Consider the following 16,185-nt stretch of genomic DNA (forward strand, 5'->3'; position numbering starts at 1 on the left):
ACAAGTTTTGAATGACATCTTTCTGACAAATGACATTGGAGACTGTGTGTGTCTGGTTTATCTGGATTTAACTGCACCGTTTGATACACTGGATCACAGTATTCTATTTAATTGTTTGCAACACCAAATGGGCATTAGTGGTAATGACCTTAAGTGTTTTAGATCTTAGGCGTTTTTGTTTTTTGGCCTTGGTTGCTCTGGGACCCGCACTGCTCCACTGTCATACGGTTCCACAGTCTTTTTCATCTGCTCCCTTTGGGTTAACTCTAAAGGAAACATGGTATTTCCTTCCACTGCTGTGCTTGTGGCTCCCAGATATATGTCCCACTGAGCAAAAAAGATGCTTTCTCATTGAGGACAATTTTGTCTTTTCAGGAGGAAATCAAGACCTGGATGAAACTGAATTTCTTGAATTTCAATGAAAAAAAAACTGAAGTTATCATTTTTGGTTCCAATGGCCCTTGTACTTCCCACCGTATATAGTTCATAAACTGGACAGTGATTTTAAATTGGACCGGAAAATTGGTGCTTTTGTTAAATGAATCTTTTTTCCATCTTAGGTAGCTGTTTAGGTTTCTCAGCACTTTGAAACTGTGATTTATACCTTTGTCACATCTCGGCTGAATTACTGTAATGCACTTTGTTTTGGAGTTGAGTTGATTAAATTAAACATTTTAACACCTAAGGTTCAGTCTGAAGGTCAAAAATGTGAATTGCACGCTTAATATTTTTTTATGGCGGCACAGTGTCCGACTGGTTAGCACGATGGCCTCACAGTGAGAGACAGCATCGATCGTGGGTTCAATCCCGGCTCCAGCCATCCTGTGTGGAGTTTGCATTTTCTACCCGTGCCTGCGTGGGTTTCCTCCGGGTACTCCGGTTTCCACCCACATTCCAAAAACATGCATGGCAGGCCGATTGAACACTCAATTGCCTCTTGGTATGAGTGTGAGCGTGGATGCCTGCCAGTAGCCTGTTTCAGAGTCACACAAAATGTATGATTTTATGCCATATTTGACCGGTTTTTGTGGGTTGTAAACCCTAAATGAAAGGCGCCCCCGCCACTTCATCATCCCCTCGTCTATACAAATGTCCTTGTTTGGCTGGTACAGTGTCTTGAAATTGTTCAGCAGGTAATTGAGCACCTGATTGACCCTGTACAGTCTATCGGATGAATCAAATGATGTCGCCGTGTTGAAATGGAGGAACCTCAAAATGTTTTGATATTGGTTCCTTGCCATTGTCTGACCAAAAATAGGGTTTGTATGTAAATGATGTACAGACCAGCACATCACAAGGATTGTTTTTTTTTTTTTCACAAAATCTGTGATGAAACTGAGCCCGAAAAACAATTTTAATTCTGCAACAGTTGTTGGTCTCCATCTGAGTTTTTTGCGGTGAACACCACTGGGGTTAGTGTAAAAAAAATTGTCTGTGAAGTGATTGGTGGCATCCGCGATGTGCTGCAGAAGATCATCGGTGATTAACAGCTGCAAGTCAGCTGGCTCCTCAGACTCCAGATGGGCAGCGGCATTCAGTGGCCCTTAGTGGCCCAGGGGTTGCTGTAAAGGGGATGTTCTTCGGTTGCCATCCAGTATGACGCCATCTTGAACCACTGCTTCCTGATGCACAACCTGTAAATTGCAAAAATATAAACAATTGGAAATATATATTTTATTGTTGCATTTTATTGCTGGAGTGTGAAGTTTCATACTTTTATTTACCTTGCTTGACACCAACAACGTGAGGAGGAGCTTTTTTGCCACGGGATGTACAATCTGTGAATTTGAGAAAGTATGTATGATTACACCCTTCAGTATTTTTGCAACAGACTTGCTTAGTTACCCTCGCGTATAACTGCACATTTACGCTACATATTCTGCCCGCAAGACGCATGATATGTACAATAATTGCATGAGGGGTAACCACATGTTCAATGGGAACTTGCGAGCGCTTACCTCCTCGATCGGTGGGGTCTGGTGAGGATTCTCTGCTGCTTTCGCTGTTGTCCGAAGACACATACTCGTCGGACAAGTCGGGGTCCAAATCCGGTTCAAATTTGTCTTTACTGTTGGAAACCTCTGGCGAAGCGATTTGCGAGCTGCGTGGGCGAAGTCGCGCACGTGAGACACGCGGGGCCCCGCGGCGGTTGTCGTCGCTCGACTCTGAGGAGTCCGTTTGTGGGCGATGGCGACCATGTGCGACACCAGCACCGCGGTCTTTATCGCTCGACTCCGGTGAGACAATTTGCGGACGACGTCTGGCACGCAATGGTCCGGCACGCGATCGGTCCGGCATGGAGGTCGTCCTCGTGGTCTGACGCCGCCGGCGATGCAGGCCGCAAGGCACGCGCAGCCTCTTTCGACGGCTGCTTGGTTTGACGACGACGACGAAGCGTCATCCTCTCAACCAAACCGTCTCCATCGCTTTGATCAGGCTTTCGGGAAGCTTTTTTTACAAAAAAGCATTCCTCGATCATCAATTGCTTGGAAGTATTCATTGCTAATGCTACTGCTGCTGATGCTGCTGCTAACCACGCTGCTCTCCACACTCTACAGTCTACCCCAGGATCCCGCCCCCTATTTGTACCTCTGGCGCAGAATCAAAGCGGATCTTTTGTACCTCTGCCCCCTGGTGGTCCATTTTTACAAGATTACAGTCAGAGGTTGCATCAGACTCGTATGTACACTATGACGTAAAAAAGACACGAAGAGGTACTTATACGTCTTTGGGAGAGGGCGCTATTGCTTTAAAAGACGTACTTGTACGTCCGGGGGAGTAAATGAGTTAAGTAATTTTTTTGTTTTTGAAAAAATAAAAGTTGCTTTATTTGTTTTCCCCCCATTGTATTTCAGTGGCCATCAATCATACACAGATTTCCATTATTACCGGGCTGGGGCAATGTGACATCAACTGAGCCCTGGGGCTATGGCAGTGCTTCTCAATTATTTTCTGTCATTTTTATTGTTATTTTAGGGATTAGCACGCTTAGCGCCTCCTCGTCCGCCGACTCGTTTAGAACGCTTCTTGTTAGTGGGGTCGTTTATTTGTCATCAAGCAGCACGTTCCTGCGGCTGTGCACGGACATAGATATAGAACAAATAAAGCTCATACTGCTGCGGCGCAAGATAGCTTGCCGGCAAGTATTCAAGGAGCGGCAAAAGAAATTACTTCCCGGACAACGAACAACAGGGCAACGCTTTTTTTTTTTTTTTTTTTTTAATCAGTACTGCGTGACCTGCTGCGTGAACTAAGGGCTCAAAGCGCAGCTTTGACGATCTCAAATTTGCGTTGTCTGAGATTGCAATTTCGGTTCCAAAACCATACATTATTCAGCCATACTGCGGCGGAAAAAAGCATGTTTCCCAATGTAACACGCGCCCCCCTCAGCATCGCACCAAATAGTGGCCCCCCTGGGGTGGGGCGCGCCCCACTATTTGAGAACCACTGGGCTATGGAAAGGTGGAAAGGGAGGGTTAAAGTTTGAGTCCTGCTACGTAAATTAAAAAGACAAATAGGTTGGAGAGATGCTTGTTTGCCTGTTTCTAACTACAAGGCGTTCTCAGCCAACTCTAGTTCAAGACATGCAGTATTGTTTGTGCTCCCCTTTCACTCCATCTCTATCTGATTCTGTTGGTGCACAACAAAATATATAGAGCAGAGTAGGGCTGGGACGATAATTAAATATCAATAAGTATCATCGTGAGTGAACGATTCGTGTCTTCACTTCCCGTTCACGAAAGGATTCGGTGAGTGAACGATTCGTGTTGTCACTTCCCGTTCGCAAAAGGATTCGGTGAGTGAACGATTCGTGTTGTCACTTCCCGTTCGCAAAATGATTCGGTGAGTGAACGATTCGTGTCGTCACTTCCCGTTCACAAAAGGATTCGGTGAGTGAACAAGCTCTACTGCCATTCTCGTTCAAACATGACAGCTAAAATGTTTTTGATATAGCAATGAAAATCCAAACGCACCAATTATAGTAGGAGGAACATCTTTGTGGGGAATTTTTATGAAACCACTCCGTCCGCGGCCTGCGGGGGAGAGGGGTGTCTGTTGAATGATTCGGTGAACGATTCTTTTGAACGAATCTTTTTGATGAACTGATTCTAATGATTCAGTTCACTTAAAAGAACTGTTTTGCCCATCATGACTATACATGAAGTAGAGTCATTTAAACCAACAAAGAAGAAGCACCAACGAAGAAGAGGCAGGAATACCAATGGCGCGGGCGTGCGTCATACACGGAACGAGGGAGTGGCGTAGCTTCGTTATTACGCCCATTAACCCGATTAAACACGTTCAAAGTGTGAAGGCGTTTTTTGTCTTGATGTGCTAGTGCCAGTGTTAGCCATGGCAGACGCTCAAGCCAAAATAAGGCAGTAAAATATAAATGGACGATGGCGATAATGAGTCCACTAAGAAGATAAGGTAGTCTAAGGTGGTTGGTCAACGCTAATGCATGCACGGCAAGAGTGTATAAGTTCACTACACATTTTATGAACATTGAATGAAGGCTAATGTAGGTGTATTATTAATATTGTTTCGGCGTAGCACCTAATGCAAATAAGCATTAACCAAAGGGTGGAGGTGACACTGAATTTTACACTACATTACAGTGTAACCAAAACAATTAAAGGTAAAACCAAAAGAATATAAACATTGACTGATATGAAATACAAAAAAGGAGTTTATTTAATATTTATATTGACCCGTTTATTTGACTTTTTCATAGATCTGGCGACCCCTGAAGGGAAAAGCCGAAAGGTAAAGCAGATTTGACGTTTTCATAGTTGCGTTGACTTGACTTTTATATTTTTGCTGTCCTGTGAAAAACACATATGTCCAATTTTGCCATATTTTTAAAACTTTTCACAATGGGATGTCTAATGCAGAAACAGTATTAACATATATTGCAATATACTTTTCAGCCCCATTGCACAGCCACAGCAATGTAATTTGTATGTTCCCCTGAGGGATTATAATTCGTAAAATCTTTTTTTTTAATTGATTAAATTAGTAGTGTCACACCAGAATACACTGTCCCAGCACTTAGAGAAATGGTAATGAGGCAAAATCTGAACCAAACCGACGGCGTTTGTAGTCCTGTGTGTGGTCTGCACTCTGCCCCTTACTCAGACACACACTTATAAAAACAAACAAACCCCATCTGGTGTGGCTAAAGAGTGTTGAAAGAGAAACATTGATACCAGATACTCATTTGTCATGTTCATCCTTTTGAGTTTATTTTCTTTCCGCATTCTCTTTCTTAGTTCTTGTCTTTGCTCATCATCTTTCTTTCTCATCTTGAAAGCCACACAAAAACTGGTCTCACTTCTGTAGTCTGGTCATTAGATAGAAAGCAGGCCAGACTGAAACTTCCAGGAAAGAGTGTTGCAGATTGTTAAGCATGGTTTGGCGGGATTTGTATCTACTGTATTTTCCCCTCTTCCTGACTTTTATTTCATATTTATCTCACAAATTGTGTCTGATCATTTTATCATGCCAAATTTAATATCCCACAATGACAACCCAAGTAAATGCAAAATGTTTCTAAGTGATGATAATGAAGACAATTAACTTGTGTCTGGAGTATGTGAGCCAAGGGTTTTGTGCTTAAATTGGTTTTAAAAGGTCAGACAGAGTCCAGAAAATCTACTATGAGATAGTGGCTAAAAGAATATAGTGACGAACAGATGCATTGTTCATAAAAACTGATTAGAGAAATAATAATAATAGTAATAATAATTTTGAATATGCATCAAACCTCAAGTTTTTTTTTTTAAATATATTTTTCACTGCAAAGTTATCGGGGCTCACTAGAGTGTGGCCCTTTTAATGGATGTGTTACTGTATTGTATGGGGGTCCAAACATTATTTTGTGGGAGGCTGAGGGGGACAAGATACATGAATGTTGAAATTACCTAACATTTAGAGAGAAAATATGAGTGAATCACTGAAATACACTGGATTAAAACATTGTTGAGTCTGGGTGGTCCGAACAGTTTATCATTTTGGGACCGAAATTGCTATCCCAGACAACGCAATTTCAAGATTGTCAAAGCTGTGGTTTGTGCCCCACGTTCACAAAGCAGGTCACGCAGTACTAATTAAAAAAAAAAAAGCGTAGTAATTTCTTTCACCGCTGCTCGAATGCTAGGCGTCAAGCTATCTGGCACCGCAGCAGTATGGACTTTATTAGTACTGTGTGCAAGTCCATGCACAACAGCAGCATCGAGCTGCGTGATGATAAATAAACTACCCCACTCACGAGTAGCATCTTAACCGAGGAAGCGAATGAGGGGTTGCTAAGTGTGCTCATCGCAAAAGTGAAATACAGCGTCGGGAAGGACCCCAAATAATTGCTTAGGTGTTCAGTCGACTTTTTACAGAAGTTTGGTTAGAATTGCCTTAGAGCAGCGACCCAGAAATGTTGTATTGCAATCAATACCTATCTAGAGATCAAATAAGATGTCGGCTAAATTAGAAATTTAGCAGACGCTCTCAGACCAGAACACGGAAACAGCTGATCTCATCATAACAAAGAGGTTCAAACATGTATTACATGCATCAATAATATTTGCACTATTTTGCTCCTCAGAGTTTTGAGATCTACACAATAGGTCTCTCCGATTTATTTTAATCAATTGAGCTGAGGGTCAACGATTTTATTGAGATAGAATCTGACATTTATGTACAAAGAAAATGTACATTCGTACGGAATGTAAATCATTTTGGGGTTTAAAAAAATGAATTTTCAGATACACAATTACACATAAATACAAAATTATTCTTGACAGGAAGTAGTTTTTAAGAGTAGTTTCTAAAAACTATAGTGGCCTTCTGTTGTCTCAAAATAAGCCACTTGCGTGAGGTTAAAGACGCAGTCACAATTGGCCGAATGGCAGTCCTAGTTGTCAATTTAATGTAAACAAAAAAAATAACGTGCATTTTGTCACATATAATTGACTCAAAATTATTCGTCCTCGTCCTCCATTCCAAACTATAAAGGAATAAATCTGTAGAATAGTTCGTTTTAGTTGTGAGCAGTTCAAATACTGTTCCACTGACTTCCACGTCCCACACGTCTCCCACAGGTGCAATAATTATGAAATTTAAAGGTTCACAGGCCGTACCACCATCCCTCGTCTACGGAGAGCACCCTCCATATTATTATTACGCCGCTTGGTTTTACTGGTATAATGGCATTTTCTGTCATGTTTGTACAGGTCACTGTGCATGTGCTGTACATTGTGAAGAAAATCGCAAATTAAATCAAAATCGCAATAGCTGTCAGAAAAATTTATACACAATTTTTTCCCCAAAATCGTTCAGCCCAAGTCTGGACACGATTACAATGCAAAGAGGAACATGACAATTAATGATAAAAGAGAGGTGTTCAAATGCGAGATGTATGATTGTCGTAAGACTGCAACATATGCGCGGAAACACATTAAGCATTTCCATTTGACGTTAAAATAGCCAAATTCTATAAATTTGGGACATTCTGGTTTGTATAATACAGCATTTTCATAACCAAGGGCAGTCTCCGTTGCGGGTGCTCTTTCTGTATTTAACGCAGACATAGGGCGAACCATACTATTGGGCGCAGGCATGTCAAAACACCTTAGCTTACCATGCATGCTAGCGTATGTTTTGAAAAAGGCAGCGGGAGTAGATCTGAATTTGGTTATACTTTATTGAAGTATTTAAAAAAAAAAATAATTTCCACAACGTCAAAGTCCTCGTTCCCAACAAGGCAGGTTCCGTCTCGTCATTGTCACTGCCACGGTCCATCAAATATGATGCTTTTGTGACAACCTGAACATTAATCCAAGCAAACACATTAACTTCACAGTATGTGATCACACAATGCCGTAGGAATTTCACTAGTATGTGCAGTCAAGGTTTTACATCAAAACCAAAACAATCACCCAACATCAACTGAACAGCATACTCCGACTTATTTATAGGACGAGCTGTTAAAAAAATCCCGAATGTTCAGCACAACAGATGAAGAGTTTGAAACGTCCTCTTGAGTGGAGTGGGAGTTGGCCCCGAGAATCATGTGGTGCAACTTGACCGACACATCATCAGTTGGGTGCCTTGACGTCATTGGGTGTTTCAGCCATTTCCAGACACCCTCTGCCGAGGTTGGCCCACCACAGGATGATCAGACCTGGGTGTGTGCCAGTGAATGCTGTGACTACTGTGGAAAGTTTTTTTATTGCCCTCCGTTGGTCCTGCCCTTTGATGCCCACTTCCTTCTGGAGTTTTGTGGTGGACCGTACTACAAGTCTATGCAGCCTACCTCCACTGACCACACCTTCACGCACCAGTCCCGCCCCTCTGCCACAGCTGCCAGGCTGGCATACCGCAACCTCTTCAAACAATGCAAACAAAAAGAAAACAATGAAACCACCAAAACAAGGAAAAAAATTTAATTAACACGAAACATGAATCTCTCATGTCATTAATATCCCAATTGCTGAAAGCATTCTTGTAGTGCTTCAGCCTCAACCAATCAGATGGCTGGTTAAAGAGAGAGGTCGTATGTCTTTTTATTTTTTTCAGTTTTTTTATTTGGGCAGGTTTTGTTTGTGGAAACGTAAATCTAACTTGTGATGTTTCTTGCTTGCAATAACATTTATGATAAAACAGAGTACAACATCGCAGACAGCCGCCCATTTATCCAGCGTTCTCCTGTATGTACATACTGGTCTGTTATCAACTGACTGCCTCAAACTGTGATCGACAAAGGGTGCTCACACAATACAAAGTGTATTGTTCAGAGTCAGTCCAGCAGTCTGTGGTCTCTAACTTTACCAACAGAGGGTGCTAAAATACACCGTGTAATGCTCACAGTCTGTCAGGTGGAGCGCCTATGAAAGTCACACATACATATTTTTGGAGCTTGGTCCACACATAAGTCGGTCCGCATTATAGGTGCGCCCTATGGTCATGAAAATACGGTATCTATATTCAATAGTGCGGTGATGGTATTTTTCAAGGTCAAACTTTCAAATATTTTTTTAAAGGTCTCATGCCATCAAAATATTTTTTTCCACTGTTTTATGTCATGTCATTATCCACACCGCTTATCCTGTACAGGGTCGCGGGAGGGTGCTGGAGCCTATCCCAGCTTACTACGGGTGAAAGGTACACTGCACCCTGAACTGGTTGCCAGCCAGTCACAGGGCAGACATAGACACAGTCACTGACTGAGAACTGAACCTATGCTGCCCGCTCACAACTCAAGCGTGTGTACCACTACACCGTCAGTGACCGTCCACTGTTTTATGACAGTCCAAAATAAGTGATCTTAGTGTGACAGATATGCAGTTTATCAATTGCATACAATAGGCTTAGCAAAGGCCTCCAAAAACGAGCAGAATTGATTTTAGCGTCATTGTGACATTGTAACTCATTATTCAACCCACTTCTTGGTCACCACTCGCTCACTCAACTTGTGAAAACCGGTTGACAGGAACAACACACCTGTGCCTTGTAGAAAGCTAAAACTTTGCCTCACCTGCCAACCTCAGGGGAGGTGAGGAATAAAAGCCTTCAATCTATTTTTGGAGAAACTCAGATAACACTTTATTTGAAGTTTGTTCATGAGACTGTCATAATCATGACATGACACCAGTCATGAACATGAATGAATCCTTATGACAGATGTCATTTGGTGTCATTAGGTAAATTATGTCGCTTTTGGTGCAAAGTTGACTGTAGTGCCTTTCAGGCGAGGTTTTTCTATTTGTTCATTATGACTTTTATTCTGAAAAGCATGCTTTTATTTTGGCGGATGTACCAAACCAGGAAGTGTTGATGGCTCTTCGATGTGTGGGAGGGGAACATAGAGTTGTGCAGTTGAGAACGGAAGAAGAGAGAGAGAGAGAGAGAGAGAGATCGCATCGAATCCATTTATGACCCATCAGAAGCTTCAGAGACAACGCTTGTATGGAACATGCCATATGTTGTTTGTTGCAAACTAAAGTTGATATTTGAAGGCTTTTTAGTTGCATGCGAGTGGCTTAAGGGAATTGCTGTCGATTTAAAAGCTAATTGAGTCTCTGTCTGTCTTGTGTTATCTTTGAAACAAAAGATACTGATCAACGTCCTGGTGTTTGTTTTTTCATTTAATTTCACTCTGTCAACGGTGTCAAGATTTCCTATTAAAGGTGAAAAACAACCAGGGGATGTCTTACAATGTAAGACTTACATCATCATTTATGAGTTTAACTTGCTGTGTAGCTTGGACTATGCTCACACACGTATTCATGAGGACAGTACATTGACATTGCTCAATGTTTCAAAAGTGACATGATTTACCGAATGACACTTAATGATATCTGTCATAAGTATTCATTCATTTTCATGACCGGTGTCTTATGGACAAACTTAAAATAAAGTGTTACCAAAACCCCAAAGCATTTCGGGAACCCGAATTAAGCTGTGTTCGGGCATTGTTTGTGGAAGATGTCATTATGTGTGTGCATTAAAAATAAATATATGAGTAAATGAAAAATTGACTTATAACTGAGAACCAGCCGGAGACGATGGCTTTGTCTGTCAGTCCGCCTCTGGGTGCTTAATGGGCGGCCGTGAGGTCGCAAGGTGTCACCATGGAGGAGAAAAAAAAGGAGAAAATTTTTCTTCCAGGGCAACTGGGTCAGCGCACTGCCGTGGGCGTCTCAAATTGCCCCATGGCCGGGCTACAATTCCACTGACGACTGACTGAATTTTAAGGCACCCAACACAATAAAGAGACATATCAGCAACTAACCAATCAGAGGAAAGCTGTTTTCTATGGGTGTGACGAAAAACAATTTAAATCAGGAAATCTGTTTTGATTTGACGAATTGAATCATTACATTTTCAAATCAACATGAGTCTGTCGCTGTAATGTTGTTTTTGTGGTATCTACTGTATGCGTTTTTGTGTTTTAATTTGTGTTCTAATTTATTGCTAATTTATATGACACTATAAAGTAAAGTGCTTTGTTACAGCTGTTGTGAAAGGCGCAATGAAAATAAAGTTGTATTGTAAAACAAAAACTGGATATACAGGTTAATTTTGTATTTTGTCATCTAGTCAAGGAACAGTTTGATTGTTTTGCCTGTTATTATATGTGCTTTGCATAAATGATCAAAAACATCTTTTTATAAGAAAATAATTAGATTTTTCCCAAAATAAGTGACAGTGGATGATAACTTGCCTCACAGCACACCTGATGATCTCTCACAGCACACTAGTGTGCCCCGGCACACTGAGAATTACGGCGACAAAGAGTTTTTACTCCATGTTCAGCCTGTGTAGGGTTAATGAGGTTACATTTATTTTACAAAAAAAGTATGCTAAGCTAGCTATACGTCACTTGTTCATACCATGACTACTGCTTCTTCTTCAGCTTCTAGTTCTTCTCCTACTTTAGTTTGGCGGTTAGCCAATACTTTTGGCCCATTTTCTGCTATCTACTGTATATGTGTTCATGTCTTTAAATTTGTGTTTCTATCCTGCTCATTTATATTACACCCTATGGAAAGCACTTTGTTACTGCTCATGCTGTTATGAAATGCGGCATATAAATAAAGTTGTATTGTATTACCGCCACATCCTTTTGCATGAAGATTATTCTTCGACTATAGTTTCATGGTTGGCGGGGTTCACCTTCTGGCCACCGATGGTGTTATGCCAAAAGTATTCTCTAACCACCAAAAGAAAGTCGTTGTGGTTGAATAGCGCATATGGTGGGTGGTCGTCTGAGCTCTAATTTTAATCAATCAATCAATCAATCAAATTTTATTTATAGAGCACTTTTCATACATAAAATGCAGCTCAAAGTGCTGTACAATAAAAACATCCAAAATACAACAAACTAAAACCCATTCCACCCACTCAACATAAAGACACATAAGACACATCCACATACACGCCTGAACTCGCATACACACAGAACACTCGCATTCACACAACTTAATAAACCATCTTAGTAGAAAGACAGAAAGACATGGCAAGGCACAGAGAAACCATATGAGAAAATGTACCCAGGGTAGGTCATCCGCGCTGAGAAGGATGACGGCCCACGGCCACAGGGAGCTCCGCCAACACACAGACCCCTGGCCCAGACTGACCGGGGTAGACCCTACACATAGTGCAGAGGGCCCCGGTCCGCCGGGCCTAAGGAGCCTCCGGGATGAAACCCACTGTGAGAAGGCCAGCCACACCTCCCAGCGCGGGAGTAATATCTACAAGTCGGACCTGAGTATAAGACCAGCCTAACAATGAAAATAAGTGTGATTTACATTCCGAAAAATGTAGTAAATCCAAGCCTTATACACACTTTTTTCAACTGTATAAAGATGGGATGTCAAAATGGATAGGCAGTTACATTTATTGAGAGATTTGCAGACTCTGAATTTGTATCTGATCTGTGTTATCTGTGTTTTATGTTGTAGACTGGCATGATGCAGGGCTTGTTCGAGACATTGAGATTGAAACAGGACAAAACCTTGGTTCTGACAGAATGGATACACGGTGCAAAAGAAAAAGGACTAAATATCCCAACCTCAGCAATCTGAAGGACAGCGCCAGCACATCACGGGCTCGGCTTGAGAAGCGGATATTCAACAAGTAGGTTATTTCCTGGTTTCTTTCATGATTTAACATTGTCTCTGTAGCGCAGCTTGTTTTTTTTTGTTTCTACTTGTTCTTATTTTCTCAACCTCTTTTTCCCTGTAGGAGCTCCATGCGCAGAGTTGCTGAGACGATGAATAAAGTTGACAGCAAAAAGCACGAAAAGTTTTCCAACCAGTTCAACTACGCGCTCAACTGACCAGTTATTTTTCATTATTGTATGTTATGATCATTTGTATTGTTTATCAATAACCGCACCATATAGTGTATTTTCACAACCATAAGGTTACTTCAATTTATGCCGATAAATCATTGTTCTTGATAGCATTCCTGAAACTTTCAAGTAGCACACATTCATGATATTTTCTTTGGGTAGTAGAGGTACAATGTCAGCATGGATGTCTGCAGAGAAGATCTCTGGTCAATGTTCGGCTAAATGTTATGGCTTCCTTGTAAAATCAGATTTCCCATAATACCGTATTTTCATGACCATAAGGCGCAATGTACTAAAAGGTGCAGTCTCAGTTACAGGTGTCATATCGGTATTTATCACATACACACGACACACCGTATTTTTGGACACAGGCATGGTATAAAACATGGTAGCATGCATGCTAGCGTATGTTTTTATGGTTTTAAAAAGACAACTGGAGAAAAACTGTTTGAGATATTTTTATTATGAGACAGAACATATTGTTAATACAATTATGGAGCAGACATTGTGCCTCATTTTCCACGATCCAAAAAACCCCCCCAAAAAAACGGAAACTTAACTAAATAAAAATCAAAAATAGTAATTATAATAATAATGATGATAATGATAAATAGAAAATTCTCTATAAGGACAAATGAATACATGAAACAAAAAACCTCCCCCTATCCTACCCCACAGTAGTGCTACTTGGTATAGGTATGACAACTGCACAGTTTGTTTTACACGTCTTTTATCTTTAAGAATGAAAGCATCGGCCTCCAAATCCTCTCAAATTCTTGTAGTCTTTCGTTGAGGGCATACCGAATCGTCTCCAGGTGAAGGGTATCAGTAAGTAATGATGTCCAAGCCTTGATAGTTGGTACAGCTCGCCCTTTCCAGAATAGTAGAATTAGTTTCTTTGGACATACAAGGCCATATGACAGAAGCTGTTGCTGTGGATCCCTTAAGTGTATAGAAGTTTCTGAGATACCCATTTTGATCAAAAGTGGATCTAATGTTAGTTGGACACCAAAAATCTTAGAATAACATGAACCTATTTCAGCCCAAAACTCTTTTAATTTAGGGCAAAATACATAGCTGTGTGCTAAGTCCGCTTCTGCTTGTTTACATTTATCACACACACAGGTGAAATTTCTGGGAAACTTTTATGTAGCTTTACCTTTGAATAATGTAATCTATGTAGGATTTTAAACTGAATCAAACAGTGTCTCGCATGGAGGGAGCAGTTGCTAGCATATTTCTCCCAGATGTCCTGAGAAATTCCTATTCCCAAGTCTTTCTCCCAGTCCTGTTTGATGTAGTTCATGTTAATTTGTTTTAGTCCTTGTAATTGATTGTATATAAATGATATTGCACACCTTTCTTTTGTATAGTCTCTGAGGCACTAATCAAGCTTTTCAGGTGTTGCATTTTCAAAACTGTCGAGATGAGTTCTAACAAAAGTGCCTAATCTGGAGGTATCTAAAGAAGTCCATTTTTGACAATCCAAATTTCTCCTGAAGCTGTTGGAGTGATGCAAATGATCCCTGAATGTACAGATCGCCAACACAATACAGTCCAAATTCTTTCCATTGACTGAAGGTACCATCAAGAACTGAAGGAAAAAATGACAGGTTTGCAGCTAATGGCAATGTAAAGGACAGAGGTCTGATCTTAAATTGTTTTGCCATTTGTTTCCAGATCTGTATGGAACTGTGTATAATTGGGTTACAATTGTAGTACGCTTTCTTCAGACGAATGGGAGACATAAGAATAGCCCCGGTCGTGTAGGGAAGACAGTCCTCCCTTTCCATGTCCAACCAACTAGACAGCACAATTGTCTCATCCAACCAAAAGGAAACAGAATGAATATTTGCCGCCCTGTAATAGCACCTAAAATCTGCGAGGGCCAGTCCACCCCTCTTTTTACCCTTGCACAGATGCTCTTTTCTGAACCTATGGGATTTGTAATTCCAAATGAATGGAAGAGTTCTGGAATCTATTTTTTTAAAATGTTTTAGTAAGATAAATGGGTAAATTCTGAAAGAGGTAAAGTAACTGCGGAAGAAAGACCATCTTAACTGCATTTACTCTACCTATCAAAGAAATTGGAAGTGTTTTCCAGAACTCTTGTTTGTGTCTGAACCTGTCCAACATAGCCATAAAGTTGGATTCAAATAAAGAGTTAAATTTTTTTGTAATCTCCAACCCTAAATATGCAAATTTCTCCCAGACCAGTTTGAAGGGAACCCGTTCAAGTACCTCTGGGTCACTGCAACGCACAGGCATTAACTCACTTTTATCCCAATTTATCCGATATCCAGAGAAAGAGCTGAATAATTGCATTGTCTCTAATAAGGCGGGCACGGAGGCCTGTGGCCTCGTTAAGTACATCAATATTTCATCCGCATTAAAGGGATATTTTGCTTGATGTGTATTCAGTGTCATAACCCTGTATCTCACAGTTTGCTCCAATTGTCTCCGCCAGAGGCTCTAACACCAGTGCAAACAGCAAGGGGCTGAGAGCACACCCCTGTCTGGTACCCCTGTACAAATTAAACGTATCTGAAATTGTCTGATTCGTAAGAAATTGTGCATTTGGATTTTTATACAGTAATTTAATCCATGAAATAAATCTGACTCCAAATTCCAATTTTTCCAGCACTGCATATAGATCGGGCCATTCCACGCAGTCAAACGCTTTTTCTGCATCTAAACTCAGGATAAATAAGTCTTCCTTAGGTCGTCTGGAGGAATGCATAATATTTAAAAGACGTTTGACGTTATGGGAGGAATGTCTATTTGGGATAAACCCTGTCTGATCCGGGTGTATCAGTTTTTCCATGTGAGGCCTGAGCCTGCGAATTGGGGTTTTAGTCAAGATTTTCTGATCGGTATTAAGTAATGACACCGGCCTATATGATCCTACCTGCTCTAGATTCTTCCCTTTCTTTGGAATAAGCATTATAATGGCTTCATTTAATGTTGGTGGTAATGTACCAACCTCTGAGGCCTTCATATACATCCTCTGCAAATATGTTGCTAGTATATTACTAAACCTTTTGTAAAACTCATTGCATATTCCATCTGACCCAGGGCTTTTACCATTTCTTAAAGACTTAATCGTTTCTCTTTTTTCTTCCTCTGTAATTTCCAATTCTAGTGAATTCCGTTCCCTTTCTGACAATGTTGGTCATTTATAGCTTCTTAGAAACCGTTTCATAGTCTCAGGCGCATTAGCTTGGGACGTGAATAATTTTTTTATAAAATTGACAAAATACCTCATTAATATCCTTGTGTGAAGTTGCGGTCGAGCCGGACTGTGATTTTATTTTATAAATGGTCCTATCCGC

General features: G+C 40.8%; 1 protein-coding gene across 6 annotated transcripts in view; it reads left to right on the top strand.

Moving 5' to 3' along the window:
• Window positions 1-16,185, top strand: part of uvssa (UV-stimulated scaffold protein A) — a 177,097-nt gene that overhangs the window by 159,800 nt on the left and 1,112 nt on the right. For all 6 annotated transcript variants that reach the window (XM_088287071.1, XM_088287072.1, XM_088287070.1 and 3 more), the window contains 2 exons: window positions 12,462-12,636; window positions 12,745-12,857. In XM_088287071.1, the coding sequence (XP_088143197.1) occupies window positions 12,462-12,636; window positions 12,745-12,838 (269 nt within the window). In that variant the 3' untranslated portion in view covers window positions 12,839-12,857. The remainder of the gene's footprint in view (window positions 1-12,461; window positions 12,637-12,744; window positions 12,858-16,185) is intronic.

The sequence above is a fragment of the Idiotropiscis lumnitzeri genome, unplaced genomic scaffold (genome assembly GCF_059441095.1).
Source record: "Idiotropiscis lumnitzeri isolate Australia: NSW breed Sydney's pygmy pipehorse unplaced genomic scaffold, RoL_Ilum_1.0 HiC_scaffold_23, whole genome shotgun sequence".
In the NCBI taxonomy this organism is placed as follows: Eukaryota; Metazoa; Chordata; class Actinopteri; order Syngnathiformes; family Syngnathidae; genus Idiotropiscis; species Idiotropiscis lumnitzeri.